Genomic DNA, 27,078 nt, shown 5'->3' with positions numbered 1-27,078 from the left:
TCGAAAAAAGGTGTATGAGGCAAGATGGGTGGTCTCTGGATAACAAAAGCTTGATTACTGCTGCCTTGTGCAGAGGAAAGACAACCCTAGTGACGAGTGCCACTCCCAGGAACTTGTGCCATCTAATGTCCTGGAGGGCCTAGCAGTGCCTTTGCCTTTAAAGATGTGAGTGTGTCTCCATGAGAGAGAACCTGTCCGACTACTCTAACAGGTGCGAGAATAACCCCTTCCTTTTGTGCCGCATTTTTTGGTTTAGAGAGCACTTCAATGTGATTGTTTACTCACCCTAGGACAACTTAGGACAGATACTGTTTTCTCTATTCAACAGATTAAAGACAGAGGTAAAGAGGCTGGGTGGCCTGCCCAACCTGCACTGCTAACTGGTGGTGGACAGCACCAGATCCAGAGCCTGCCTGGCTCTGTCCTCTGTACTTCTCCATGCCCAGCTTCTGTCAGCGCCCACAGGCTCAAGCCTCACATAAACTAGGGTGGGCCGACCTAGCTTGAAGCTCAGGATCTGGGTTAAATTTTTATCAAGAGTCTTGGGGAAGAAGCCTCGGGGCTCTTTGCTTCCTCTCCCTCAAGATCTTCTGTATCTACTACCGCTTTAAAACCTCACTACAACCTGAGACAGCTACCGTCCTGCCAGCATGCACGGGCTACCTCGTCAGCTTCTGCGGGCGCTGTCAGCTCTGCCTCTTGTGTTTCTCTTTGGGCAGAGGATGGGGCAAGAGGGAGACTCCCTGTGAGCGGTCACCATGAGACCATCCTCAGGGAGGGCAAGGCCCTTCATTTCCTTCCACAGCCTGGAAACCCCTCTTTCCTCTCCAAATCCTCCCTGTTCTTTCAAGTCCTGTCCAAGCCTCCTCTTCCAGGAAGTCCTTTCCCCCCAGCTCTGCCCTGGATGCCTGTTGTGTTGATTATGTGTACTCATTTACCAGTTAATTCTTTACTGTCCAACACCTCTTGCAATACTTTCTTGCATTAAAATTTCCCTCTGACTCCCCAGTTAGATCCTAGGCTCCTCATGGATGACAGTAACTAGTTCATAACATTTTCTGTATGTATTTCATACAGCATCATGTCAGTATTTTACGCAGCTTCGGCGATGAACACACGAGAACCTTTATCCACCTGCCTGTCCATGAAACATACTACCACTGAGCAGCCTGGAACAGTAGGTGCTATGAGAGTCACACACACACAGTCTGATGGCAGCAGAGGCGGGGCACACATCATGTGGCTTTGAGAGGAATCACTCAGGAGAACTGTCTTGAGGATGAGGGAGATCTTGCCAGGTGGAGACGGGAAGAAGGGCATTCTAGGGAAAAACGTGGTGTTTGCAAAAGCCAGAGGGTGAAGACTCCACTACCTTTCCCTTCAAGAAACTGAGTCTCTCAGTGAGCCTAGGGTGCTGTAGGCAGAGAGGAGGTCGCCCAGGGAGGCAGAGGCCTGACTCTTAGAGGGGTTTGGATTCTATCCTGAAAGCTATGGGCACACAATGGTTTTTTGTTAAGGAATTAAGCAACATGGCGAACAGCAAAAACAAGAGATCAGGAGATGAGAGAACTGGATTCAAAAATGACTCATTCCCGGGCGCCTGGGTGGCTCAGTTGGTTAAGCGACTGCCTTCGGCTCAGGTCATGATCCTGGAGTCCCTGGATCGAGTCCCGCATCGGGCTCCCTGCTCGGCAGGGAGTCTGCATCTCCCTCTGACCTTCCCCCCTCTCATGCTCTCTCTCTATCTCATGGTCTCTCAAATGAATGAATAAAATCTTAAAAAAAAAAAAAATGACGCATTCACTAGCTTGGAAGGCATTTCAATCCCTCTGTGCCCCAGACTCACTATTTTTCAAGTTGAAGAGGTTTTTTCTACACCAATGGTCCTTAAACTTTATTGGGAACAAAATCACCCAGGTAACTTGTAAAAATTGTTGATTCTTGGGCCCACATCTCAGCAATGTTCAGTAGGCAGGGCCTGGGAATGTACCAGAGCAGCACCAAGCTAGATGGTCTCTGAGCGTCCTTCCCACTCTAATGTTCTTGTGATGAACACGAGAAAGATGCAAGGCTAGTCACACCCATACCACTTCCACCTGCCTCGTCCTGCTCCCAGGAAGCTAAGGATGTCTGGGCATCAGAACACTCTTCCGAGGCCTCATGTTTAGAAACTTAGAGCAAACCCCCAGGACACTAAGCCTTGGGATGAGACCTCCAATATCTCACTTATACATCCTTCTGCCCCCCGGAATCCCAGTTGGAATTAGGTCCTTCTACACCATACACTCCTGTCTGTCTCCTCATTCACCCACCAACCATTAATTAAGTACTTTCCATGGGCTGGGCCATGACCTCAAAAGCTTGTAAATGCTACACGTAACACTGGAAAAAAAATCTTTTATAAAATATCTCTAGCAGGAAAGAGTTCAGAATTTTGAGTTGGAGAGAACCACATTTTAATTCTGATGACTCTGGGAAGTTACTTCATCCTTCTGGGCCTCAAATTCATCATTGGTAAAATGGAAACATTAATATCTATGAACTGGGTTACTGTGAAAATCAAAGATGATGCGGTAGAGTCAGGGGCACAGGAAATGGCCAGTCCCTAGGAAACGGCCATTTTTCCAGACCTGGAGCTGTAATATATCCATATTCCTCTGTTTGACTTTCAGAGGCTTTTCCTACCTAGTCCTAGTTAATGTCTCCAAATAGACTTTCAACTACTCCCTTCCTGCTGTCAAAACCCCCGTAAGAGGACCCTGGTGATCCTACCATGAATCCTCAGGAGGCAGCAGTGTGCATTAGAAAGAACAGAGGTCGGAGTGAGTGAGACTGAGGAGCAAAAGTCACTGTGCAATTTTGATCAAAATACTTAACATCTCTGAGAATTTGTTTCCTCATCTGCAAAATAGATATCATCACCTACCTTGCAAGACTCAATGGCAAACCCAATTAAAAAATAGATCAGGGAATCTGAGTAGATGTACAAATGGCCAAAAGGCACATGAAAAGACGGTCAACATCATTAGCCATCAGCAAATCTGAACCACAACAAGAAACAACTTCATATCCACCAGGATGGCCAAAGTAAAAAAGATAGGCAGTAACAAGAGCTGGGGAGGATGCAGAAAAGTTGGACCCCTCCTACGTGGCTGGTGGGAATGTAAAATGGTGCAGCCTCTTTGGAAAACAGTCTAGCAGTTCCTCAAAAGGTTAACAGAGTTATCCTATGACCAAGCAATTCTACTGCTAGGTATAAAGTTAAGAAAACTGGGGTGCCTGGGTGGCTCAGTTGTTAAGCATCTGCGTTTGGCTCAGGTCATGATCCCAGGGTCCTGGGATTGAGCCCCACATCGGGCTTTCTGCTCGGCGGGAAGCCTGCTTCTCCCTCTCCCACTCACCCTGCTTGTGTTCCTGCTCTCGCTCTCTGTCAAATAAATAAATAAATTCTTAAAAAAAAAATAAAGAAAACTGAAATCACTATATTCACACAAAAACTTGTACACAAATGTTCACAGCAGTATTATTCATAATAGCCAAATATAGAAACAACCCAAATATCCCTCAACTGAAGAATGGAGAAATGAAATTTGGTATATCCATTAAAGAACTATTATTCAGCTATGAAAAAGGAATGAAGTACTAATACATGTTACAACATGAATGTACCCTGAAAACATGCTAAGTGAAAGCAGTCCAAAGATCATGTATTGTATGACTCCATTTATATGAAATGCCCAGAATATGCAAATCTTAGAAACTAAGTAGATTAGTGGCTGTCTAGTAGGAAATGAGAGGAAACGGGGAATGGAGTTTCTTTATGGAGTGATAAAAATGTTCTAAAACTGGCTTTCTGTCCGTGGACGCCACCGAGTAAGCATCGTTAAAGTCTCCCCTCCCACCGCCGTCATGTCTAAGTCAGAGTCTCCCAAAGAGCCTGAACAGCTGCGGAAGCTCTTCATCAGAGGTTTGAGCTTTGAAACAACCGATGAGAGTCTGAGGAGCCACTTTGAGCAATGGGGAATGCTTACGGACTGTGCGGTAATGAGAGATCCAAATACCAAGTGCTCCAGAGGCTTTGGGTTTGTCACGTATGCCACTGTGGAGGAGGTGGATGCAGCCATGAATGCGAGGCCACACAAGGTGGATGGAAGAGTTGTGGAACCAAAGAGGGCTATCTCAAGAGAAGATTCTCAAAGACCTGGTGCCCACTTAACTGTGAAAAAGATTTTTGTTGGTGGCATTAAAGAAGACACTGAAGAACATCATCTAAGAGATTATTTTGAACAGTATGGGAAAATTGAAGTGATCGAGATCATGACTGACCGAGGCAGTGGCAAAAAAAGAGGTTTTGCTTTTGTAACATTTGATGACCATGACTCTGTAGACAAGACTGTCATTCAAAAATACCATACTGTGAATGGCCACAACTGTGAAGTAAGGAAAGCCCTATCTAAACAAGAGATGGCTAGTGCTTCATCCAGCCAAAGAGGTCGAAGTGGTTCTGGAAACTTTGGTGGTGGTCGTGGAGGTGGTTTTGGTGGGAATGACAACTTTGGTCGTGGACGGAACTTCAGTGGTCGAGGTGGCTTTGGTGGCAGTCGAGGTGGTGGTGGATATGGTGGCAGTGCGGATGGCTATAATGGATTTGGTAATGATGGAAGCAACTTTAGAGGTGGTGGAAGCTATAATGATTTTGGCAATTACAACAATCAATCCTCAAATTCTGGACCCATGAAAGGAGGAAATTTTGGAGGCAGAAGCTCTGGCCCCTATGGTGGTGGAGGCCAATACTTTGCCAAACCACGAAACCAAGGTGGCTGTGGTGGTTCCAGCAGCAGCAGTAGCTATGGTAGCAGCAGAAGGTTTTAATTACTGCCAGGAAACAAAGCTTAGCAGGAGAGGAGAGCCAGAGAAGTGACAGGGAAGCTACAGGTTACAACAGATTTATGAACTCGGCCAAGCACAGTGGTGGCAGGGCCTAGCTGCTACAAAGAAGACATGTTTTAGACAATACTCATGTGTACGGGCAAAAAACTCGAGGACTGTATTTGTGACTAATTGTATTACAGGTTATTTTAGTTTCTGTTCTGTGGAAAGTGTAAAGCATTCCAACAAAGGGTTTTAATGTAGTTTTTTTTTTTTTTTTTTTGCACCCATGCTGTTGATTGCTAAATGTAATAATCTGATCACGACGCTGAATAAATGTGTCTTTAAAAAAAAAAAAGGTTCTAAAACTGACTGTGGTGATAGATGCACAACTCTTGTGAATATACCATAAACCACTGACTTACACACTTTTTAAAAAAGATTTGAGAGAGAGAGCGCGCGCATGCATGCACGCATGAGTATGAGCGGGGGAACGGGGGCGGGGCAGAGGGAGAGAGAAAATCTCAAGCAAACTCCCGGCTGAGCATGGAGCCCAATGCAGGGCTCAATCCCAGGATCCTGAGATCACAACCTGAGCCAAGATCATGAGTCAGACACTCAACCAACTGAGCCAGGCCCAACTTACACACTTTAAAAGACTGAACTACACAGTATGTGAATTAGATCTCAACAAGGCTATTATATTTAAAAAAAATGTATGTAAGGAGGTGAGCACACTGCTTGGCATGCAGTAGGTACTCAGTAATGGTAATAGATTTATTATTGTGCCCTTTCCTCTTCCTGATGCGACACTCTCACTCTGGCCAGAATTGCCTCTCACACTAGCACTGTAGAATATGTCAGGCTCATTGCAGGGTGCCCATTTCATACTCAGTAGAGAGTCACAGGTGAGTCCTGATGCCTAATATCCCAGGACTAAGAGTCTTTCTCCAATACTCAGATTAATAAATACATAACTCTTGGAGAAGTAAGCAAATAATAGCCTCCATTTATTGAGCACTTACTATGTGCCAGGTTCTGTGCTAGGAACTTTACAACTGTTTTCCTCCCAAGAACCATACTAGGCTCTTATTATTATTATTATTCCTATTTAATTAATGAAGAAACCATGACTTACAGAGTTATGTAGCTTGTTTCAGGTCACTGATACTCAGTGACCAAGCTGCTCTGTTTAGCTCCAAGGCTTATACTCTTTTCTCTATGTGATTACATGACTTCATTATTCCTTTTCTTTATCTACATGTTACCCATCCTTTATAACTCAAGCAGTCTGATTTTCACTGATCTCCCTTTCCTCTATGCATTCAAGTAATATCTAGTTCACATCAAATTAGTTAACATTCTCTTTTACATAGCCTTATGTGTTCACAGAGTGCCTCATGTGTATATTCTTGAACATGGCAGGTGCTTGATAAATACTTCCTTAGTGAGTGGATGGTAAGCTTGTCTCCCCAAGAAGGAAATGGGTTCTTGAAGGATAGATACAGTGTCTTACAGATCTTTTTATCCTTCCTACAGAGATGGCACTCATGACCATCTAGGCTGGCCTATGGATGGAAGATGAGACCCTAGTTGAAAATGGTTCTCACAGACACCACTTTTTCTGCCCATGGACTGGAAAATTTCTCAAGAACAGGACTCTTTATTCCCTTCTAGTAGGAGCTCAGAAAAGGTTTGAAGAATTAAAGGGAGGACTAGTCAGCACTTACTCTACTGAAGGCACATTAAGGGCAGCCTTCTCCTAAGGACCCCAAATTCATTTTCTCTCATCCCCATGAAAGGGAAGGGGGAGAACAGAAAGGTTGGAGCTTTAAGACGATAGGTTGTTGATCCTGCCTGTGATGCCAGACAGTGGCATCCTCTCTGGCCCAGGACCTCCCCCGCATCCCCGCCTTTTAAAAAAATATTTTATTTTAGGTACTCTCTACACCCAAAGTGGGGCTCGAACTTACAACCCTGAGATCAAGAGTTGCACGCTTCACCGACTGAGCCAGCCAGGTGCCCCCAGGACACCTTCATTGACCACAGGCCCAGGTGGAGCTTTCCCACAGCCCACGTGTCACCTTCACACTATCAAATTCAAAGAGTGGGACAAACTCTTAAGAATGCGTTACTCTGCTGTCTGTAGGCCCATCAATACTCTGTTTGACCCTCCCTTTCTTCCCATCTCTTCTAAGTCTCACAGCAGTAACATGTCACAGCTATTTAGAGTCCCTCTGAGGTGGCCTATCATTACTCTGAGCTTAACTTCTCCCCACTGTCCCTGCTTTGCCCCCATCCCAACCAAAGCATCCCATCTTTCAGCTCCACAGATCCTCCAGGTAGGGCTGGCAACAAGATGGGGAGCCTGCCCTCTCTGCCTTTCAGTCAGTTATGCTACTTGGTTGGCCAAACTCAGTCCCTCTGTGCTCCCCATCTCTACACCTGCTTGCCTCTCCTCTGCCTTTTCTTCAAAATGTTAAAAACTCACAATAAAAAACAAATACAAAATGTTGTAATTAATAGCCAATTCCAAGCCAACCCAGCATCTCTACTAATAAACCTCAACACTTGCAAAAAGAACAATAAATTCTGCCTCTCTCTGGTTTTGAGGTGGTCTCTTTTATATCCAGTCCATGTGTGTATGTATGTGGGTAAGTGTGTCTACATATATATTTATTTGCCTTTATTTCCCATCCAGGGAGGGGCAGAATAATGAACTGCGTGCGTCAGGGAAGATGAATCTGAGATACTAGGGAGCAGTGCAGTAAAAAGATTAAAGTGTTATTATTGTTGTTTTTTTTTCCCCCATGGTCCATTGTGACAGCTCGACCGTCATCTGTAAAAAATGTCTCAGCGAGAGATAATCATCGGAAACTCAATAAAGCGTCAGGGGGAGCCTCAGCCCCCATCAATCACTGGGTGCCTGGAAAATTTCAGCCCTCTGTCTCCCTTCCTGCTATCCATATAAATGTCTCTAATATATTTTGTGTGGTGTGTGGGACCCATCCCTGATTTGGAACTTTTGATGAAAAAATATTTATACACAAAATATGTAAATCAGTTAAAAACCACAGGACTAGTTCTTCGCCACCCCATCCCACTTTTCCTTATTTTTATAAATGTATCAAAATTATTCTTTTTAATAAAACATGTCAACTGGTCTATCTCCCTCCCCTAGTCAAACATATATATATATATGTTTTAGAGGGCTAAAAGGAGGGAAACAATTAGCTTAACTGGCTGACACATTTCACCTTGAAGCTGGCTAACACAAGCATGATGGATTGACAGTGCACTGTCCATCCTAGTGACTCTGGCAGCTGGCACCACTGAGAAATTAGATGTAGAACCACTGGCCCTGGAGGTGCGACAAGGCTGTGACAATGACGAGGAAGAGGCAGGGACATTATTAAAAATAATAACTTGCCCCAACAGCTTTTGGCCTGGCAGATTCCCAAGCCTTCCCAAGCCTCTGGACAAGCAGCGGTTCTGGGCTAAGTGTGAGGCACATACAGGCTGCTATGGTTGTTGGGCTCTGTGTATGAGCAGGAGACAGTTCTGCTGGCATTTGGCTGCCTCTCTCTGCCTCAGTTTCCTTTAGTGCCTGTATCACAGGGTTGCTGTGGCACACCGTATCAGTCCATGTTACCTGCTGCTGCAGTGGTCTTATCATCGCCATCCTATTACCATCTCCCCTGCTTCTCCACCCTGGAGGGGATCCACTCCTGTGGTGCCCTCTCCTCTAGAACCTTCAGAGCCCCTCTCTGTCTAAAGGACAAAGTCCAAGCATCTTGATCTGGCCCCAGTGCACTAATGCCGAATCTTTTGTTCATTACTCTTCAAGATAAATCTGCTGTGTAGATGCTTCACCTGAACAAGTTCACTTAACAGCCTGACACACGTTTTTCTGTTTCCCACGTGTTTGGGATATAACACACCCCTTCACACCCAACTGTACCCACCTACGGGCCCTCCATAAAACTTTCTTATACTTTGGGGCTCAGATACCATTTTATTTCCCTGACTGCTTCAACCAGACATTCTCTTCTCTGAGCTCTGGTAGTCCTTGTTATCTGTACCTCTGACTGAACACTTGTCAAATACTGTCTTGGTCAAGTCTTCAATCTTTATTATTATTATTAATTAATTTTCTTGCTAGTATCTTACACATTTGCAATACACCTTGTATTTTCTCAAGTGCTTTCATAAGTACTTCAATTTGATCTTTATAATAAGCCAATGGTGTAGGAAATATTCTTCCCTACAGATGCAAAAATCAAGTCTCAGAGAAAGAAAGAGAAATGCCCAAAGTCACACAGTTTGGTGATGGCTAAGCCACTCCTCTGACTCTAAATATAATGTTTGGCTCTCTACAGACAACAGTTTGCTACCACTGAAAAGCATTTGGAAGGCCATGTCAAAGAGTCTGAATAAAGTTCCACAAGAGTATGATGAGGATAATGATGATGATAGAAAGACAGAAATTTACATTAGTGGAATTCCTTCTATATTCTAGGTTTTAGGTTAGGGACAAATATGCTATCTCTAACTCTTCTGATAACCTTCATTTTATTTATTTATTTTATTATTATGTTCAGTTAGCTCCGGGAAACAAACTGATAACCTTCCTAAGTAAGGAGACAGAGGCTCTGAGAGGTGCAGAAAATCGCTGCAGGTGTCATAGCTATTATGTGTTCTGTACGACCTATAATACCATGGCATGAGCACATAACCTCGCAAGGAGTGAAGCTTAAAGTGGCAAAATAAGGTCTCTTCCAGGGAGAAGGCCCAGATGAGTTTTTAAAAGCAGTTCAAGCCCATGGCCAGAACTAACATCTGTAGTCTAGATCATGCTACTCAAAGACTGGAGAGCTGTGAGAAATGCAAAATCTTAGTTCCCACTCCAGAGCCACTGAATCAGAATCTCTGTGGGTGGGGCCCAGGAATCCGTGTTTTAATAAGCTCTTAAGGTGACTCTTATGTCCTTGGGAGCATAATTACTTCCATCTAAATTTATGTTCTCCAAGGGCATACATTCTCTCTGCTGTCCCTAGGTAGAGCTGGGCACACGGTGGGTGCTGAGCAGTTAACTTATACTGAATAGATGAACCAGGATGAGATGACTCCCTGGCATGTCCTGGGGAAGGGGAGAAATATTATAGAGAGCCGTTCCATTACCACCAGTGGGAACTCCTAGCCATCTCCTGAACTCCAGGGCACTTGTCCACTGGTTTGTGATGCGCCAGCTTGCACCGTCCTGTCCCCCATCTGAAGACACAGAGATGGGGAGGTCAGCTGGAGCAGGCCAGGACCCGCAGCCCCTGGAGCTGTGGGAAGGGGACTGCCCAGACTGTTGGGGTTGGCCTTGGGAGGTAGAGCCTGGCAAGTCAGGCCCTCTAGCCCCAGAAGGTTCCTATGCCAACCCAGCTTCTATACGACTCATCTTTATTCAGCCACCACTTGGAGCTAAGAAGAGAAGCTGATTTATATCCTGTTCTCACCATGTTTCTGCCGTGTTTTATTGTTTTAATTGTACATATGAGAGGCACTCAGAATGCTTGCTTGCATTTCTGACAGCCCCAGACACCCAATGTTTATAACAGTTACTTACAAGCAGCCTGCGGCATCCCTGGCTGGGCAACTTGTTTACTGTTACCATGCATTTATTGTCTCCTCCACCTGAGGATTGGGACCCACCACCCATCTGCCAGCCACAAGTGGAACTCTCCTGGAGTGGGCATGGATGGGGATCAAGGCACTGAATGGAATGTGGTCAAGATCAGGGAGTGACTTGGTAGAGAAGCAGCAGTGATCTCCACGCTCCCCTCTCCACATGTGTCCCCTCTATGTGCCTTTGCTCAAGCTGTGCCCCTACTTAGAACAGCTTTTCTTTTCTCACTTGCTTTCTGGCCTCCGAAACTCAGCTCAAATCCCACTTATAAGTACATCACTTGTTCTGATGGTGAGCCTAAGGCTTCTAGACCTTAGAAATCACATGGCTGCTGGGCGCCTGGGTGGCTCAGTTGGTTGGGCAACTGCCTTCGGCTCAGGTCATGATCCTGGAGTCCCGGGATCGAGTCCCACATCGGGCTCCCTGCTCGGCAGGGAGTCTGCTTCTCCCTCTGACCCTCCCCTTCTCATGCTCTCTCTCTCTCTCATTCTCTCTCTCAAATAAATAAATAAAATCTAAAAAAAAAAAAAAAAAAAGAAATCACATGGCTGACAGGGGCCTTGGAAGCCATATTATCCAATGACCCAGGGCAAGAATCCCCTGTACAGAATCCCTGACAGGCAGACATCCAGCCTCTGTCAATGCTCCTTGAGTGATGAGCTGCTCAGTACCTCCAAGGCAACTTTACACGGACTGAAAATCCACCTCAATAGCGATGTTCTTCATCAAATATCATCCTTCACATGATGCTTTACTTATCTCTAGTCATCCTAACAACCCTGTATGATGGGTATTGTTATCCCTATGTTACAGAAGAGAAAACAGAAATTCTAGAACCTTAAATCACTTGCTCAAGATCACACAGCTAGTAAGTTACAGAACTTAGACAAACAGAGCTTAGATAACTGCCTACCACTGACATCTGACCTTTCTCCAGGACACCATTATACCTCTCAAGATGCCACTCTTGGGGGCTGAAAAGGATGGACAGAACAGTCAGGCCAACACAGTTTCTATGCCAGGCATTCCTGTGTCACTTGCACCAGCTGACCTGCCCTCTGCCCAGAAACACCAACCCTGACAAGGGCAGGGAATACTGTAATGTGCCCAGCAGGCTTCTTGCTAAGGAGCAATGGCCATATGTAAATCAGAAGGGTTTTGCTAGGAATGGGGCAACCGATGATAAAGTATCAGAAAGGAGGTCACAGAAGTTTCTTTCCTTTCTAGACCATGCCTGTTCTGAGCAGGTAGAACAGATAGAGCCTCTTTGAGAGAAAACAAGGCAACTTCTCTGATACCTTTGGTACCTTTGTTTGGATCCTCTTTCTTCTTTTTTTTTAAAGATTTTTTTTTTTTTTTTTAATTTGACAGAGAGAGACACAGCAAGAGAGGGAACAAAAGCAGGGGAAGTGGGAGAGGGAGAAGCAGGCTTCCCGCTGAGCAGAGAGCCTGATGTGGGGCTCGATCCCAGAACCCTGGGATCATGACCTGAGCCAAAGGCAGACACTTAACGACTGATGCCCCTGGATCCTCTCTCTTCCTCACACCTTAGATGCTGTACCCTGAGTGAGGAGCTTGTCCCCGCACCTCTTACCTTCACTCTTTTCCTTGGACAATTTTAGTCACATCCACTGTAGTCACTACCAAGCTAATGCTGGTGACTCCTTTTTTTTTTTTTTTAAGATTTTATTTATTTATTTGACACAGAGAGACACAGCGAGAGAGGGAACCCAAGCAGGGGGAGTGGGAGAGGGAGAAGCAGGCTTCCCATTGAGCAGGGAGCCCAACCCAGGGCTCCATCCCAGGACCCTGGGATCATGACCTGAGCCGAAGGCAGACGCTTAGCCAACTGAGCCACCCAGGTGCCCCAGCTGGTGACTCCTAAATCCCTATCTCCTGCCAGACTTCTCCTTTGAACTCCATACCCACACATCCAACTGTTAAATCAAATCAGAAATCGGGATGTCACCATGAAATGCCTCCTTTTCCATCAATTCCCACATTCTGCTAAGAACTCAACCTCTTAATATTTTTAACATCTAATTTCTCAATTTCCAAAGATCACTTTTAGGAATCCCCAGAAATTATAAGTGCATTTTGGGGGAGAGGAGCATAGGAGCATAGCTTCCCAACCAATTCTCAAAGGGGACCATCATCCCCTAAAGGTCAAGAGCCACTGCTAATCTCTCCCCTTCAATTTCATCCCTCACCCCATCAGAATGATCCATCTAAAATGCAAATGTAAACTGACACCCCTTGCTTAAAATCCTTCAATGACCTTCAAAAACAGTGTGAGCACCCTAGAACTGTCCTACAATGTCCTTATCATGCGGAACCCTGCTTCCCTCTCTAGTCTTACTTCTTGCTATTCTCCTCAGCACTGTGGCAGATGAGTCCACTTGTTGTCACCCACCCACCCCATGTCTCTGCATGTGTTGTTCCTTCTACCCAGAAGATCCATCCCTCTTAGTCTGCCTGGCAATCTCCCACTCATCCTTAAGACCCAATTCAAAGTCACTTACACTATGACACTTCCCAGACAGCAGCCTGCCCTCAGGTAGAGCTTATCACTGCCTATGTCAGTGCTATCTCCATTCTTTGTACATCTACCTTTGCAGTATCACTCTGTACTGTGGTACCTTGTTCGTAGGTCTGTCTTCTCACTTGACTGGGAACACTGTTGAGGGCCTAGACCATGTATATTCATTTCTACATTCCCAGCATCTGGCAGAGTGCCTGACACTCAGTAAATGCATGTTGAATTATAAAGAAATAAAACTAATGAGCAATTACAACTGTAGAGCACTTTACAATTCACACATCACATACTTTATCTCTTGATGTTCACAATACTGATAAGGTAGAAAAGGGATATATTACTGGGGTTTAGGGAGGTCCTGCCAAGGTCACAAATGACAACTCACCACCTCCTTTCAGTACTGAGCACAGTATAAGGCCCACAGAAATATCTATTAGAAATTTAGTAAATTTGATGGACCTGGCACGGACTCTGCTCCAATAGTAAAGGACTGTCCAATTGAGCCTGTGACTTTTCTTTGAATTTGCCTAGACACACTCTTGGCAAAGGGCTAGCACCCTTGTTCTTTTCTACCCTACTCACACATCCTGTAAGTCAGGTACCTCCTGAGAAAAAGTCTATCCAATCCAAAGATAAGAGAACCACAAGATTCTTTGGTTCCTGTCTACTTCACCAATGAGAATGACCTAGAACTAGATACAGTAGGCAACAGATATTGGTTGAATGGATGAAAGAGCGAAGTATCTTTAAACTAAAAAAAAAAAAAGAAAAATCTGGTTAAGAAGGAGCTAAAGGCTTGGTAAGGAGAGAGGAGAGCCCTGGAATGATTCTAAAGGACTGTGACTTTTCAGGGTTAGAGCACATGAAGTTGGAGGGCAGAGCACATACAAACTGATACGCCAGGGAAAACTGGATAAGCTGCTGGAAATTGGCAGGCAGTGCAGTCTGTAATTTAACAACAACAACAACAAAAACCCAAAACAACAACAACAACAACAAAAAAAAGATGCAGAGACAGGCATATCCTGCAAGCTACAGAAGAGTGAGTTCATCAATAATTCTGACAAAATTCTAGGATGTATTTTTTTTAATGGTTCTTAAACACTTAGGTAATTACTGAGTATCAGTGTGGGCTCCCTAAGGACAAGATAAGACCATACCAGAATAACTTAGTATCTTTTGGGGAAAGGGTTATTGGGCAAAAAAATATGACAAATGCTAAAAGCACATTTTTATTTTAGCAAGAAACCTAAGAAAATCTCTTAAAATTCTGTGGACAACATGAGAAATGGAGGCTAAAAAAAAAATGAAGTTTGGTGGATACAGCTGTGAATGTTGAGTAATGTTTCAAAATTGTGATGATTACATGCTCCAAGGCTCCATACTGAACTGAGTCCTTATAAACATTTAAACCAAAGACTAGCACATAAAGTACATGATGGCAGGGATCTTGCCTGTCTAACTCACCAACGCCTAGAACACTGTCTGCTAGGTAGGAATATAAATATATGAATAATATGTGAATGTAAATATATGTAAATATATGAATCCACAGAAAGTCTACTCACTAAATTTGTAGATCATACAAAATAAGAAGAGATACTTAATATTTTTATCTTATTTCATAAGGAATATAATAGTCTTTTCCAATATTTTTGTTGTCTATCTACCTACCTATCTAGAATGTAGGCTGGCTAGTGTAAAAGTTAAAAAAGTTCAGAGGAGGCTGACAGAAAGAAAAGAAAGGAAGGAAAGAAGAAAGAAAAAAGAAAATACCTACAACAGGGTCAGCACATACAGCCTATGGGCCAAATCTAGCCTGCTGCCCATTTTGGTAAAGTTTTACTGGTTCATACCCACGCACATTTGTTGCATGTTGTCTACAGCTGCTTCTGCACTAGAGTGGCCAAGCTGAGTACTCACAACTCAGACCAACTGACCCACAAAGCTTAAAAACCACTATGCAGCTTTTTCCAGAAAAAGTTTCCTGACTACTGATCTAGAATGTCGAATATGAGCATCCATCTGGAGAGAACAAAGATATAAAACTTAAATGTAGGGGGAAGGGACTGGTGTGACAGCAGAGGCTGGCCTACATGGCTTCACAGCTCTGGGATTCTGTGAAATCAAAAATAATGACTGAGCCCTGCTGGGATCCCGAGGGCAGATGATAAGGCACTCAAATAATCCCTTCCCTTCCACCTGGCTCTGCCCCCTCAGCAAACGCTCCTCTTTGCTTTTTGGTGAGAGCACCTGGACAGAAGACCGAGCTGAGGACAGTAATGCTATGTCTGAGAGAGAAGACAACCCACATGATGAGTCTCCACATAACAGGCTGCAAATATAGGGCAAATTTGGTACTCATGAAATTCTCCTCTGAAACATAAAGTGAACATAATTCCTCCAACTCAGTGGGGAATCCAAGGAGGCATAGGTCATGGCCTGCACACAGAACTGTCAGCTGAGCAGGAGAGGAAAGACATATGGGCAGATGAGAGTTCAAATAACCATATAAAAGGCCAAGATTTAGAGAACATTCAAAAGAGCAGCTGGGGGCAGGCTGCAATTATTGCCAAGGACAGGGAAGGCTTCGTGGAGGATCCAGCCACAGAAGTGGAGCTTGACAAAAGGAGCAGGTTTAGAGAGGTAGACAGGCAGGGGGAAGGCAACTCCACACTTCCCCTGGGCAGCAATGCTCTGCTGCTCTTGACATTGCTCTTACGCTGCTGACCTGAGAAACCTCGCAGGGGCAGCAAGCACACCCCTGCCGTGGGCTACCACAGCTACGTCGGTCCAGCAGCCTCACTGACAGCTCGGAGGACCAAGTGCACTGCTTGCCTCACTGGGCCTCCCTTCAGTCAATGTTCTGACCCTCAGGCAGTCGGCATGGCTGTCCGTCCTCCTGGCATCACTGCCAACCCGAGAGCAGTACTGCTCAGCTGCCCTATTGCTGGAAACAGGGCTGGTTATCGCAGCCTTTGAGTGACACAGGATAACGGACAGGCAGGGGGGCCAGTATGAACAAGCAAAAGCTCAAAAGTAAAATAAATATTCACTGCTGTTTGTAGCCAAAGCAACATATCCTCTTCCATACCTCACTTTTGAAGAACCACTCACCAGAAGTAGCAAAGACTGACTTGCCTGAGTACCCTCTGACAGACATGTGACTGAACCGTGATACAGGTGCACACCACCTCTTTCTTCGGAAGTCCAAACAACCCACATTAACATCCTCAGGAGGCACAGATGACCACCCCATTTTATAAGCATAGACATCAAGGCACAGAGAAGGTCCACTATTTGTCCTGGGTCATAATGGTAAATTGAGGGCCAATCCCAGAGATACGATTTCATTTTGCATATAGAAGGGGAAAAAAGCAGTATTCAGAGTAGTACTGAGGGACTTCTGAGGCAGAGGAAACCAGGGAGGCTGCTTTCTAGTTCTGGGACAGGGATGGGATAGGTTAAGTCTGCAGGAAGTAGAAGAGGAACAAAGCCACATTTCATGCAGTTGCCTTAATTATTTTATGGAAACCTGCTCCATTATCCACTCACCTGAGGCTCTATGGGCTGAGGTGCTGTCAGGAGAACACCAGGTGAAAGGTATCCCCCACTCCCTGCTCTGGTCATGAAGTCAGGCCTCTATCTTATTCCCCAAGACTTCTGAAGGGACATAAATGATAGAGGCAGAAGAGACTGTGAAGGGTGTCTGTTCCAAGCTTTCTGGGTTATCCATGCGTTCCCAGAGGATGAGGGACTTGCAGGCTCTCACTCTGAGTTGCTGGTAGGGCTGACAGAGAGCAAGGCTGCCTAGAAGCCAAAGGGAGGAGAGTGCTCACAACAACAGGGTGGTCTGTGCTTACCTTCCAAAGAATGGATTCCCTGCTCCTTGGCAGTCTTATAAACACTGCTGAAATCATCCCCAAGGTTTGGGTCAGCACCAGCAGCAAGCAGGATCTGCACCACACTGGAAAAAATCAGAAAGACAGAAGTGTCAAAAGCTGGAAAGGCCTAGGAAGTAGAGACTCAGATTCTGAAGCATGTTTGGGGATTGGAGCTGCTTCTGCTCATGTGAGTGGTACAGGGGAAAGAACGGAAACTCTGCCAGTGTAAAAGACAAGGAAAGCTCCGAAACTGACTAGCCGTGTGGCTCTGGTCAAGTTATTTAACACCCTTCTAAGGCTAGGTTTCCACAACTACAAAATACAAAGTATTTATTCAACAATCACTTATCAAATGCTTACTGTGTTGTAGTCACTGTTGTAGGTGCTAGGGTCTGCACCCTCATGGAGTTTATGATCTTCTGGGAATATCAAGAATTCAGCATGAAATTATAGCAATGTGTGGTAAAGGCTATGATGGAGGAAGTACTGGGGCGCCTCGGTGGCTCAGTTGGTTAAGCATCTGCCTTCGGCTCAGGTCATGATCCCAGGGTCCTGGGATCGAGCCCCACGAGCCCTGCATCGGGCTCTCTGCTCAGCGGAGAGCCTGCTTCTCCCTCTCCCTCTGCCTGATGCTCGCCATGCTTTTGTGCACACGCTCTGTCAAATAAATAAATAAATCTAAAAAAAAAAAAAAGAAGTAATAGTAGTACCATGTACAGTGGGAAACCAAGGGGATCAGGAAAGGCCTCCCAGGAAAAAAGTATGGAGGTTCCTCAAAAAGTTGAAAATAGAGCTACCATATGATCCAGCAATTGCACAACTGGGTATTTACCCCAAAGATACAAAAGTAGGGATCTGAAAGGGTACGTGCACCCCGATGTTTATAGCAGCAATGTCCACAACAGCCAAACTGTGGAAAGAGCCAAGATGTCCATCGACAGATGAATGGATAAAGAAGATGTGGTATATATATACAATGGAATATTATGCAGCCATCAAAAGGAATGAGATCTTGCCATTTGCAACGACATGGATGGAACTGGAGGGTGTTATGCTGAGCGAAATAAGTCAATCAGAGAAAGACACGTATCATATGACCTCACTGATATGAGGAATTCTTAATCTCAGGAAACAAACTGAGGGTTGCTGGAGTGGGGGGTGGGGTGGGAGGGATGGGGTGACTGGGTGATAGACACTGGGGAGGGTATGTGCTCTGGTAAGCGCTGTGAATTGTGCAAGACTGTTGAATCTCAGATCTGTACCTCTAAAACAAATAATGCAATATATGTTAAGAAAAAAAAAGAAGAAGAAGATAGCAGGAGGGGAAGAATGAAGGGGGGAAATCGGAGGGGTAGACGAACTATGAGAGATGATGGACTCTGAAAAACAAACTGAGGGTTCTAGAGGGGAGGGGGTTGGGAGGATGGGTTAGCCTGGTGATGGGTACTGAGGAGGGCATGTTCTGCATGGAGCACTGGGTGTTATGCACAAACAATGAATCATGGAACACTACATCTAAAACTAGTGATGTAATATATGGGAATTAACATAAAAAAAATCTTCAAAAAAAATATCATAATAAACGCATGGTGTCAGCCACAAAAAAAAAAAAAAGAAAGGGAATTGTACAGCTTTTGCTGTATATAATATACTATTTTGTATTTTTGGATTATTCTTTAATAATACTTTAGATAATTATACTAATACTGAAGACAGTAATACTTTAGAATTAATTACTTTAGAAAAGTATGCATTAATTTTGAAAACTCCTTTTTTAAACAAAATAAAATAAGTCCTAATAAATATTGTACCTCCCAAAAAAAATTTTAAAAGTCCACTTCCCTTCTATTACGGCATATTCCTGCTCACGCTTTCTTTTTTCCTTAAGGGGAAAAAACCAAAAAACAAAAAAGACTCTGCTCACTATAAAAAATTCAGACACTATAAATAGCTAAAAAGAAGAAAATGTTTTTAGAATATATAACACCTTTCCATTTTTTTAATGTATGTATATTTTTATTTACAAAAATAAGATCATACATAAATGCTCTCTAAACACATAGAAACATACACTTTTTTTATAAAGATTTTATTTACGAGAGAGAGAGAGAGAGAGAGCACACGAATGTAAATATGCAAGTGGGGACAGGGGCAAAGGGTGAGGGAGAGGGAAAGTGAGGGAATCTCAAGCAGACTCCACGCTAAGTGCAATGCAGAGCTGGATCTCACGACCCTGAGATCATGACCTGAGCCAAAACCAAGAGTCGGATGCTTAACCGACTGAGCCATCCAGGAGCCCCAACATTTCCATGTTTTTTTTAAAAGATTTTATTTATTTATTTGAGAAAGTGTGAGAGAGCAAGAGTGAGCGAGGTGAGGAGCATAGGGAGAAGCAGGCTTCCTGCTGAGCAGGGGACCCAAGGTGGGGCTCGATCCCGGGACTCTGGGATCATAACCTGAGCCGAAGGCAGACCCTTAACCCACTGAGCCACCCAGGCACCCCCCAACATTTCCATGTTTTAAGTATTTGTCTACCACATTGTTTTTAATAGCTGCACAGTGTTCTACTATAGTATACTTTATTCAACCAATTCCCTATTGTAAAACATTAGATTATTTTTAATATTTCAATAACACATATCTGATTATTTCCTTTGGATAAATTCCTAGGAGATTAAGTTCTAGGTCAAAAGTGTGAGCCTTTTTTTTTTTTTTTTTGAGATTTATTTATTTGAAAGAGAGAGAGAACGAGCAGCGGGGAGGAACAGATGGAGAGGGAGAAGCAGACTCCTCACTGAGCAGGGAGCTAGGTGCCAAGATCATGATCTGAGCCGAAGGCAGATGCTTAACTGACTGAGCTACCCAGGTGCCCCAAAAGTGTAATCCTTTTTAAGGGTTTTGATAAATACTATCAAACTGAATTTTAGGAAGATTGTACCTTTTTTTTTTTTTTTTTTTTTTACTAGCAAAGGAAGAAGGATGAGAGTAACTTCTGTGCCTTCCTTTCACAAAATAGGGTGTTTATTTTTCTTTATCATGTGCCAGTCTGGTAAGCAAAAATGGAATCACACTGCCATTTCTACTTGGATTTCTTGGATTACTAATGCGGCTGGACTTAAGAAATAAATGTTTAGTAGTCATGTTTCTTTTTTCATGAATCACAATAGTTGACTGTATTTTCATAATGTCCTTTGACCATTTTTCTCTTAGTATGTTAATCTTTTGCTTACTGGCCTTCAGAACTGTTAATGCTTTCGAAGGCGTAATGGTAAGCGTTTCAAAAAATTACTCTATCATAACTATTAAAAAGTCAAACTATAGTTTTAGTTTTTCTCTTCTTTGTTAGTTTTTCAATATCTGTAATCAGCAGTGTTGATGGTTTTCCCTGTACCAACTGGCTTGAATTTCATTACCTTCAAATAGGCATAGAACTTGGCTCAATTATTTGCTGAATGGATGGATGAATTTTAGTAACTCCTATGTACACAGACACACAGTCCTCACTGATAAGTCAAAGAACCAGAATCCATCTCCCACGTAGCTGAGGTTCTCCTACAACTGACCTAACATGGTCAGGTTGAGTCTCAGGTGTCTATTCACCTTACCTAAAAGGATCTTAAGAATTACCTTTCATAGGCAATCTATCCAGTATATCGATTACAATCCTAAGGAGAAATGAGAAGGATCTCTAAGCAGCTAAAATCCATGTCTAAAACTCAGATATTGAATTCACAGCAGAGTCTGTCAGGTTCTCACTTGGAGACGTATCTGCTCTTAGTTTACACATAGTTGGGATAAAACTGGCATTGGTCTGTTTCCCAGAAGATGAAAAGCCAAGAGGGTACAAAAAGGCTGTTATAGATAGGCAAACCAACACAGAAGGCAGTGAGAAAAAATATCTGCTAGAGAGGTAGCATGGTATAGAGATTAAGAACATTGGCTTTAAAATCTGGGACAATCTGCGCATCAACATGAGTAATCACAGTAATGGATTATAACCCATTGAGTAAAAAAAGATTCCATAATTCCACACTGAAAATAAGTAAGTTAATGGGATGAAAGGAAAGCTCTTCCTTACTGTAGAATGACAACTAATAAATGTAGAAGGAACAATGAAATTAGAACATCATCTTGCAATCTCATAATTATCACGGATAAAAAGAGCATCTGGCTCACATGGCTGTGTTAATGCATGTGAAGTGCTTAGAACACCATCTGACATATAATAAGTGCTCAACAAACATTGGTTATTATTTTTACCATGTCCCTGACCTTGTGGTTGGGCTGTGGGGAAGTCAAGAGAAATGTGAATTGAGACACTTAAATTGGGAAGATAGCACATTTTATAACAAGCACAGAAAGATCTGGGTTCAAATCAGAGCTCTATCATTTACTGTCTGTGATCCTGGACAGGTTACTATACCTCTGACGCCCATTCCCTTACCAGAATAATGGAGATAAAAATGCCCCTCTTACAGGTTATAAGCATGTAAAACTCAGTAGTGCATGGCACACAGAAGGAGTCCATAAATAAGAGATCTCTTCCCTTTGTCCATATAATCTTAGTAATAATAACATGATTCTGGGCGGAAGTAGGCACCAGATGTACACCTGACCACCAAACTCAGGACTCATGCTGGCACAGCCCTGTGTTAAGAAGGCAACACTTCTTTCTATATTCTGCATAAGGTGGCTTGTTTTAAAATCCGAGTGAGAAAGGTTTGTCGATCTAAACTCAAAGGGACATAATTTGGTTAATCCTCAGCTGCTGTGTCCAATCACTATTCAATCACAACCCCTCCCATGGCAGGCTGTCCCTCTAGGCAGCTAGTGTCACTAACTGTGCTACCTGGGCCTCTCCAGGTTCGTGAGTATTGATTCCATCTGTCCAATTTGCAGGCTGCAAGACGTGTCCAAGCAACCAAGTATGCTGCCCTTGGCCCTGGAGGGCAGACAGTGGTCTGGTAGGATGGAGAGAAGACAGTGACTAGGCTCGGCCCTCAGACTGCTAACCCAATCAAAGGGAATGCGCAATTCACTTCACAAACTTGGAGGCCAAAGAGGATAAGCAACCAAGCTAGTGACTCATTCTGTAACCTCAGAGAAGATTCCCTTCACTTTTAATAAAACTCAAAGGCAGCAGGCCCACGGTGGGAGTATAGCTAGGACTGAAGGAACTGTGGCTGCTTAGTGGCCAAGAGTGGCACCAAACACCTTGCCAGATGGCTAGGAGGCTTTCTGTCCAACAGCCATTACTTACTTACAATGCATCTAATCCAGATCTCCACAGGGATCAGGCCCTTCTTGGAGAAGCCAGCCCAGATCATGCTAGAGGGCTACACGACTATGCTTAGCTTTGGTGATCAAAAGAACTTCCTGGACCTATGGGTTACAGCACAGCAAAAACACAGTAGGAGGCTAGCCAGGTTAGAGAAAGCTAAGGCAAAGCTGGTAAGAACAGGCTTAGCAGTTGGCCATGCCCAGCAAGTGTCAAGAAGTTCAGAGTAAAACAGAACCAAGGGCCAGAGACCAGGAAGCACAAATATGAGACAGAGTCAAAAGCCAGGTCAGATGTTAAGGACTAGAGGCTAAAGAAGAATAGTAGGTCACAAACCAAGTAGGCAGCCAGAAACCAAGGAATATACAGGTATCAGAAGTCAAGGAAAGGCAAAAGAAGCAGAAACCAGGAGCAGCAATGAGACTTTGGAAATGAAGTGATTTCTATCTCTTTGATGCTTTTCCCTGAAGCAGAAACAAATCCTCAGGTTCAGAACTGTATTTGGGAGAAGGTGACTTACATGGAGAGATGGTAAGTTGGCCCGCCATCTGGCTAACAAGGGGAGTAGCAAGGTCAGGAGTAAAAAGAGAATCTGATGGCACAAAGAGAAGCAGACACTGCTATTTGAGGTGATCTATCAAAGGACAACGGCAGCCTACCCTCTGTTCTGATGCTGGCATACTGGTTGTTGCCCTTTAGTAGGTTTGGGTTTAGGTATTACTGCCTTAAATTTGGGTAGCTGGTACCACACAGGCTGTGGTGTACGGGCTAGTCCTTTATGGTCTTAACAGCTGGATTAAAGGGGGAAGAGTATATCATTCCATGCACTTATGTTTTTCTACAACAGGAAACACTTCTCCTCAGGGGATCTATGCTGACTACTCCACAGGTTCTCTCTGGACAAAGATTTAAGAATACCAGCAATTCTCTGAGCCAGCTCAGGATTTGGTCTTGGGTGGTCTGTGGAAAGAAAACCAATGCCATTATTAGCCTCAAAGACTAGAGATAATCTTGACTCTTATTTCCCTAATTTGGAGATTCAGAGGCTGTGTATAGCCCAAGAGGATGGGGGTTTGTCTTTTAATGACTTGGCTCTAGCAGCTGTTCTTGCCTTCCTGTATGCCCATCAGAATCTGTTCTGTTCTTATCTCTGCCCAAGTGAGCTGACTCACCAAAAAGACTGGGCCTTGTGAATAATGAAGGTTAAGGTTGTGAGGGTGAGCTCGGATCCTAGGCTGAGAACTGTTTTATTCTCTGCCTTGTTTATACTACCTGCTAGTACAAATATCTATTTTCTCAAGGGTACAGAGTGTGGCTAAGTAGGAGGAAGACAGTAGTCTAATAAGAGCTAACATTTGTGTATTTCCCCCATGCCACACGCTGTTTTAAACACTTCATATATACTAACACATTTAATCTTCACAACAACCCAGTGAGGCAGGTTATACATTAAGAAAACTGAGGCCCTGAGGAATTAAGTAACTTGCCTAAGGTATCATTCAGCTGTAAGGAGTTGAGGTGGGATTCAAACCAGGGCAGTGTGGCTACAAAGTCCATGTGCTTACCCCTCTGCTACATTGCCCCTCACTTCCCTATATTGACTCCCAGGCAGCTAACAAACCGTGGGAGCACTTTGCCTCAAGTCAGGTTTTAGCAGCAAAGCTAGGATCAGAAAGCCCAAGAGAGGAAGAAACAAACAAAACAGATTTCTATTACGTATATGAAGAGATCCTCAAGCTCATCTGTTATTAGAGAAAAGCAAAACAATGAGATATCACTTTAAAGTCCACAAGTTAGCAAAAGTTAGAAAGCTGAAAAATGCCATGGGTTGGAGAGGACATGGGGTTCTGGGACTGTTCACGCACTGTCGGGACAGACTGGTGCAGCCATTTTAGAAGGCGATCTTGTTAACAGTTTATCAAATTAAAGTACCTTACTCGATGACCCAGAACTTCTGAATATATATCTCCCAGAGCAATTCTTACACAGATCCCTAAAGGGCAACATGGAAGACGTTCATCCCAGCATTCTGTGACAGTGGGCAGTTGCAGGCAATCAAGTGTCCACCATTGGGGAATGAGTAAGTTAAATGTGGTAGAGACACACTATGAAATATGATACAGCAGTTAGAAGCAACTATTAATCATTAACTGAACTTCACCATTTGTTCCAAAGGTTTATTCCTTCAGGAAGTCTTTCAACTGCAGAACTTCTAATTCCTGTGATGATCTAGTGGATCTTGGGGACTGAAGGATTAAGGACCCAGCGAAAACAATGAATTCTCTGAAGTACACCAAGGCCATCAAATGTGCCATTCCTTCGTTGCTTCAACTGGTTAGTGCCCATCACCTTCAGGGCTCTTCAGGGACTAGGTCACCAACTCAACTGAGTCTTCTCTGACCCCCAGCCTGGGTCCATGCCTTCCTATTTGTCTATCCAGAATGCAGTACTCACCCCTGGGTAGGTGACCCTCATCGTGTTGTACCATGATTACCTGCTTACTTTTATTTGCCTTTCCTGCTAGACTATGAGGCAAAGGCCATGTGACTTTCATTCCCAGCTCCTTGCCCAGTGCCTGGGTCAAAGTGGTCAGTAGATGCTTTCTGAATGAGTGCATGAATAAATGAAGGATGAATAAATAAAATCATTGTTTTATTTGGTGGGAAATGGAGGAGAATGGTAGATGCCACTGCCTCAGCCCAGATATCTCCCACCTGAGGGCACAAACTAGGTCACAGGAGATTTAACTGTGGAAAACCTTCACCTTCCTCTCCTGAGCACCAGACCTTTCCTGCCTTCCACCAGGCAGTTCCCAGACAAAGCTGAGGAAATGAATAGGAGGGTGGTCCCAAGGTGGCAGCTCCTGAGACTCATGGAACTCCCTTTGGAACCACAGCCCCCATGAGGCGCATTTTAATTTGCTGATCAGGTTGTAATTAGATTAGAGGTGGGAGCACATGTAGGAAGGTTGGCTCACACTGACCTTGATGAGCTCCAGCTTTCAGGACAGTGGGGCGTCACAGTGCATGGGAGGACAGTTACATCGATCGATGTTAAGGCTTTCTGGTCTCAGTGGCCGGAGGGGCTTGGGGTTGCCACATTGTTTAGGAAAAAGCGAGGAAACCTGTGGTGTGGGCTGAGGCCTATGCTGGGCCAGGCGCGTGTCAAAGACGCCTGGCGAGCAGCTGGAGTTGGTGAAGCAAGAAGGGCAGTGATCCCGGCTCCAGGTCGTCCCTACACAATGTTGAGTTTCAGGAGAAGCTCCTCCAACTCCTCCTCCCCTCTACCCCCCACATCCAAAGCATGGGGTCACTGTGATGAGTGTCACGGGTCCCAAGGAGAAGACAAAGAGTTGATCTATTCTCAACCCAGTGCACACCTCGATGAAGGGAGGAAGCAAAGAGGTCACAGTTCAGGAGGTTTGCTGGAAAGTCAAATGAGCTGTGGCTCATTCAGTCTACTGGCCAGTCTATGCACTGGTCAGGAAAGCAGGGTGGCCTGAGCAAAGGCAGCAGCATGTGTTAAATCTAAAGGTCCTGTGGCATGGGGGCAGGAGCCGGGAGTGGAGAGGGTGGGGAGAGCAGTTTTCTTTTTAAAGCCAGCTTTCTTAGGAAATAAACTAAAATTCGGTAGGAGGCAAAGTTCCTGTGTAGAAAATGTGCCACAATTTTCTCAAAAGAGGATAATAATCTTTTGTTTACTTCCCTCAAAAGGTAAAGATCAGTAATCACAATATAGCAGCCACAGTGGGTTAAGCACTTTACATTCACTGTTCCAGATCCATATAACCACTTGCAATGAGGTACTAGTCCCATTTTATAAATGAATAAATTACAATGTATCGTGGATCACTACATCAAAAAACTAATGATGTATTGTATGGCGACTAACATAACATAATAAAATAAAATAAAAAAAAATAAAGCTCCAGTAATCAAAAAACCATACTATGGTGTGAGAAAACATAAATATATCAAAGTGAAAGAATGAAGATTCAAAATTTTAAAAAAATGAATAAATTGAGGCTCAGCTGCCCAAGTATACACATTAATTAAGCACAGGAACTAAGATTCAAATCCAGGTCTGTGTGGGGCCAAACCTGGTACACATTTCCCTAAACCACACTGGTTCTCACTCATCCAACCATCCATCCGTTAGTCTGTCTTACTATCCCATAATTACTGAGCCTCTACTATGTACCAGGGATAGTGACATTTTCAGATGGTAAAGTAAAGCAGGTCATAGCAGCTAGCTGGGGTAAGAGGGAGTCTCCTTCAGATGAACAAGGGTCAAAATCAATGGTGGGTCCAGACAACGTGAGATCATTTGGGGCAAGGCCCAAGGAAGACATCGCACATTAAGGAGAGGGCCATGGAACCAAATCACCCATCAAAGGGCTTCCCAGACAATCTCAACTTCACATCCTCAGCTTAGTTCTAAATCTAATTCCCGATCTTCCATGTCTTTCGATCTGTGCTCTAGAATACATGGTTGCTGAACCTATGGGCCAAAGTGGTCAAACCCTGGTTGTTAGGGATTTCACCACAGTATGGGCCTGGATTAGGTTCTCTCTAGGCAAATGATCTATAAGAGTGTGCTGGGGCTGCTATATCTCCTAGACTTTGGATGAAAATAACAAGAAGAAAACAAAAAATATTAGTAACACCAGCAGATACCTATTAAGTACTTAGCTACACACTAGGCATTGCACTGAAGAGTTTTATGTGCATTTTAATCTTCACAACCACCCTATGTTGAGGTAGGGGCTATTATTATTGCATTTTGCAAATGAGGAAACAGAGCTAATACCAGGTAGAAGGTTTTAAACCTAGGC

General features: G+C 44.0%; 2 protein-coding genes across 6 annotated transcripts in view; one reads left to right on the top strand and one right to left on the bottom strand.

Moving 5' to 3' along the window:
- CLPB (ClpB family mitochondrial disaggregase) overlaps nt 1-27,078 on the bottom strand; it is a 169,314-nt gene that overhangs the window by 101,152 nt on the left and 41,084 nt on the right. For all 5 annotated transcript variants that reach the window (XM_045894361.3, XM_064576973.1, XM_045894365.3 and 2 more), the window contains exon 4: nt 16,946-17,049. In XM_045894361.3, coding sequence (XP_045750317.1) covers nt 16,946-17,049 — 104 coding nt within the window. The remainder of the gene's footprint in view (nt 1-16,945; nt 17,050-27,078) is intronic.
- Nucleotides 3,857-5,206, top strand: LOC123857476 (heterogeneous nuclear ribonucleoprotein A1-like). The gene has a single exon (XM_045894367.3). It carries the CDS (start codon nt 3,910-3,912, stop codon nt 4,870-4,872), a length of 963 nt encoding a protein of 320 aa, XP_045750323.1. The 5' UTR covers nt 3,857-3,909; the 3' UTR covers nt 4,873-5,206.

Source organism: Mirounga angustirostris, unplaced genomic scaffold (genome assembly GCF_029215605.1).
Source record: "Mirounga angustirostris isolate CCGP_5_RB_7025 unplaced genomic scaffold, mMirAng1.0.hap1 SCAF_13, whole genome shotgun sequence".
Taxonomy (NCBI): Eukaryota; Metazoa; Chordata; class Mammalia; order Carnivora; family Phocidae; genus Mirounga; species Mirounga angustirostris.
The sequence above is the reverse complement of the archived record's forward strand: the minus strand, read 5'-3'. Positions and strand labels throughout refer to the sequence as shown.

What these genes read in the sequence shown, in the direction of transcription:
- LOC123857476 (XM_045894367.3), top strand. Translation starts at nt 3,910, where the DNA reads ATGTCTAAGTCAGAGTCTCCCAAAGAGCCTGAACAGCTGCGGAAGCTC.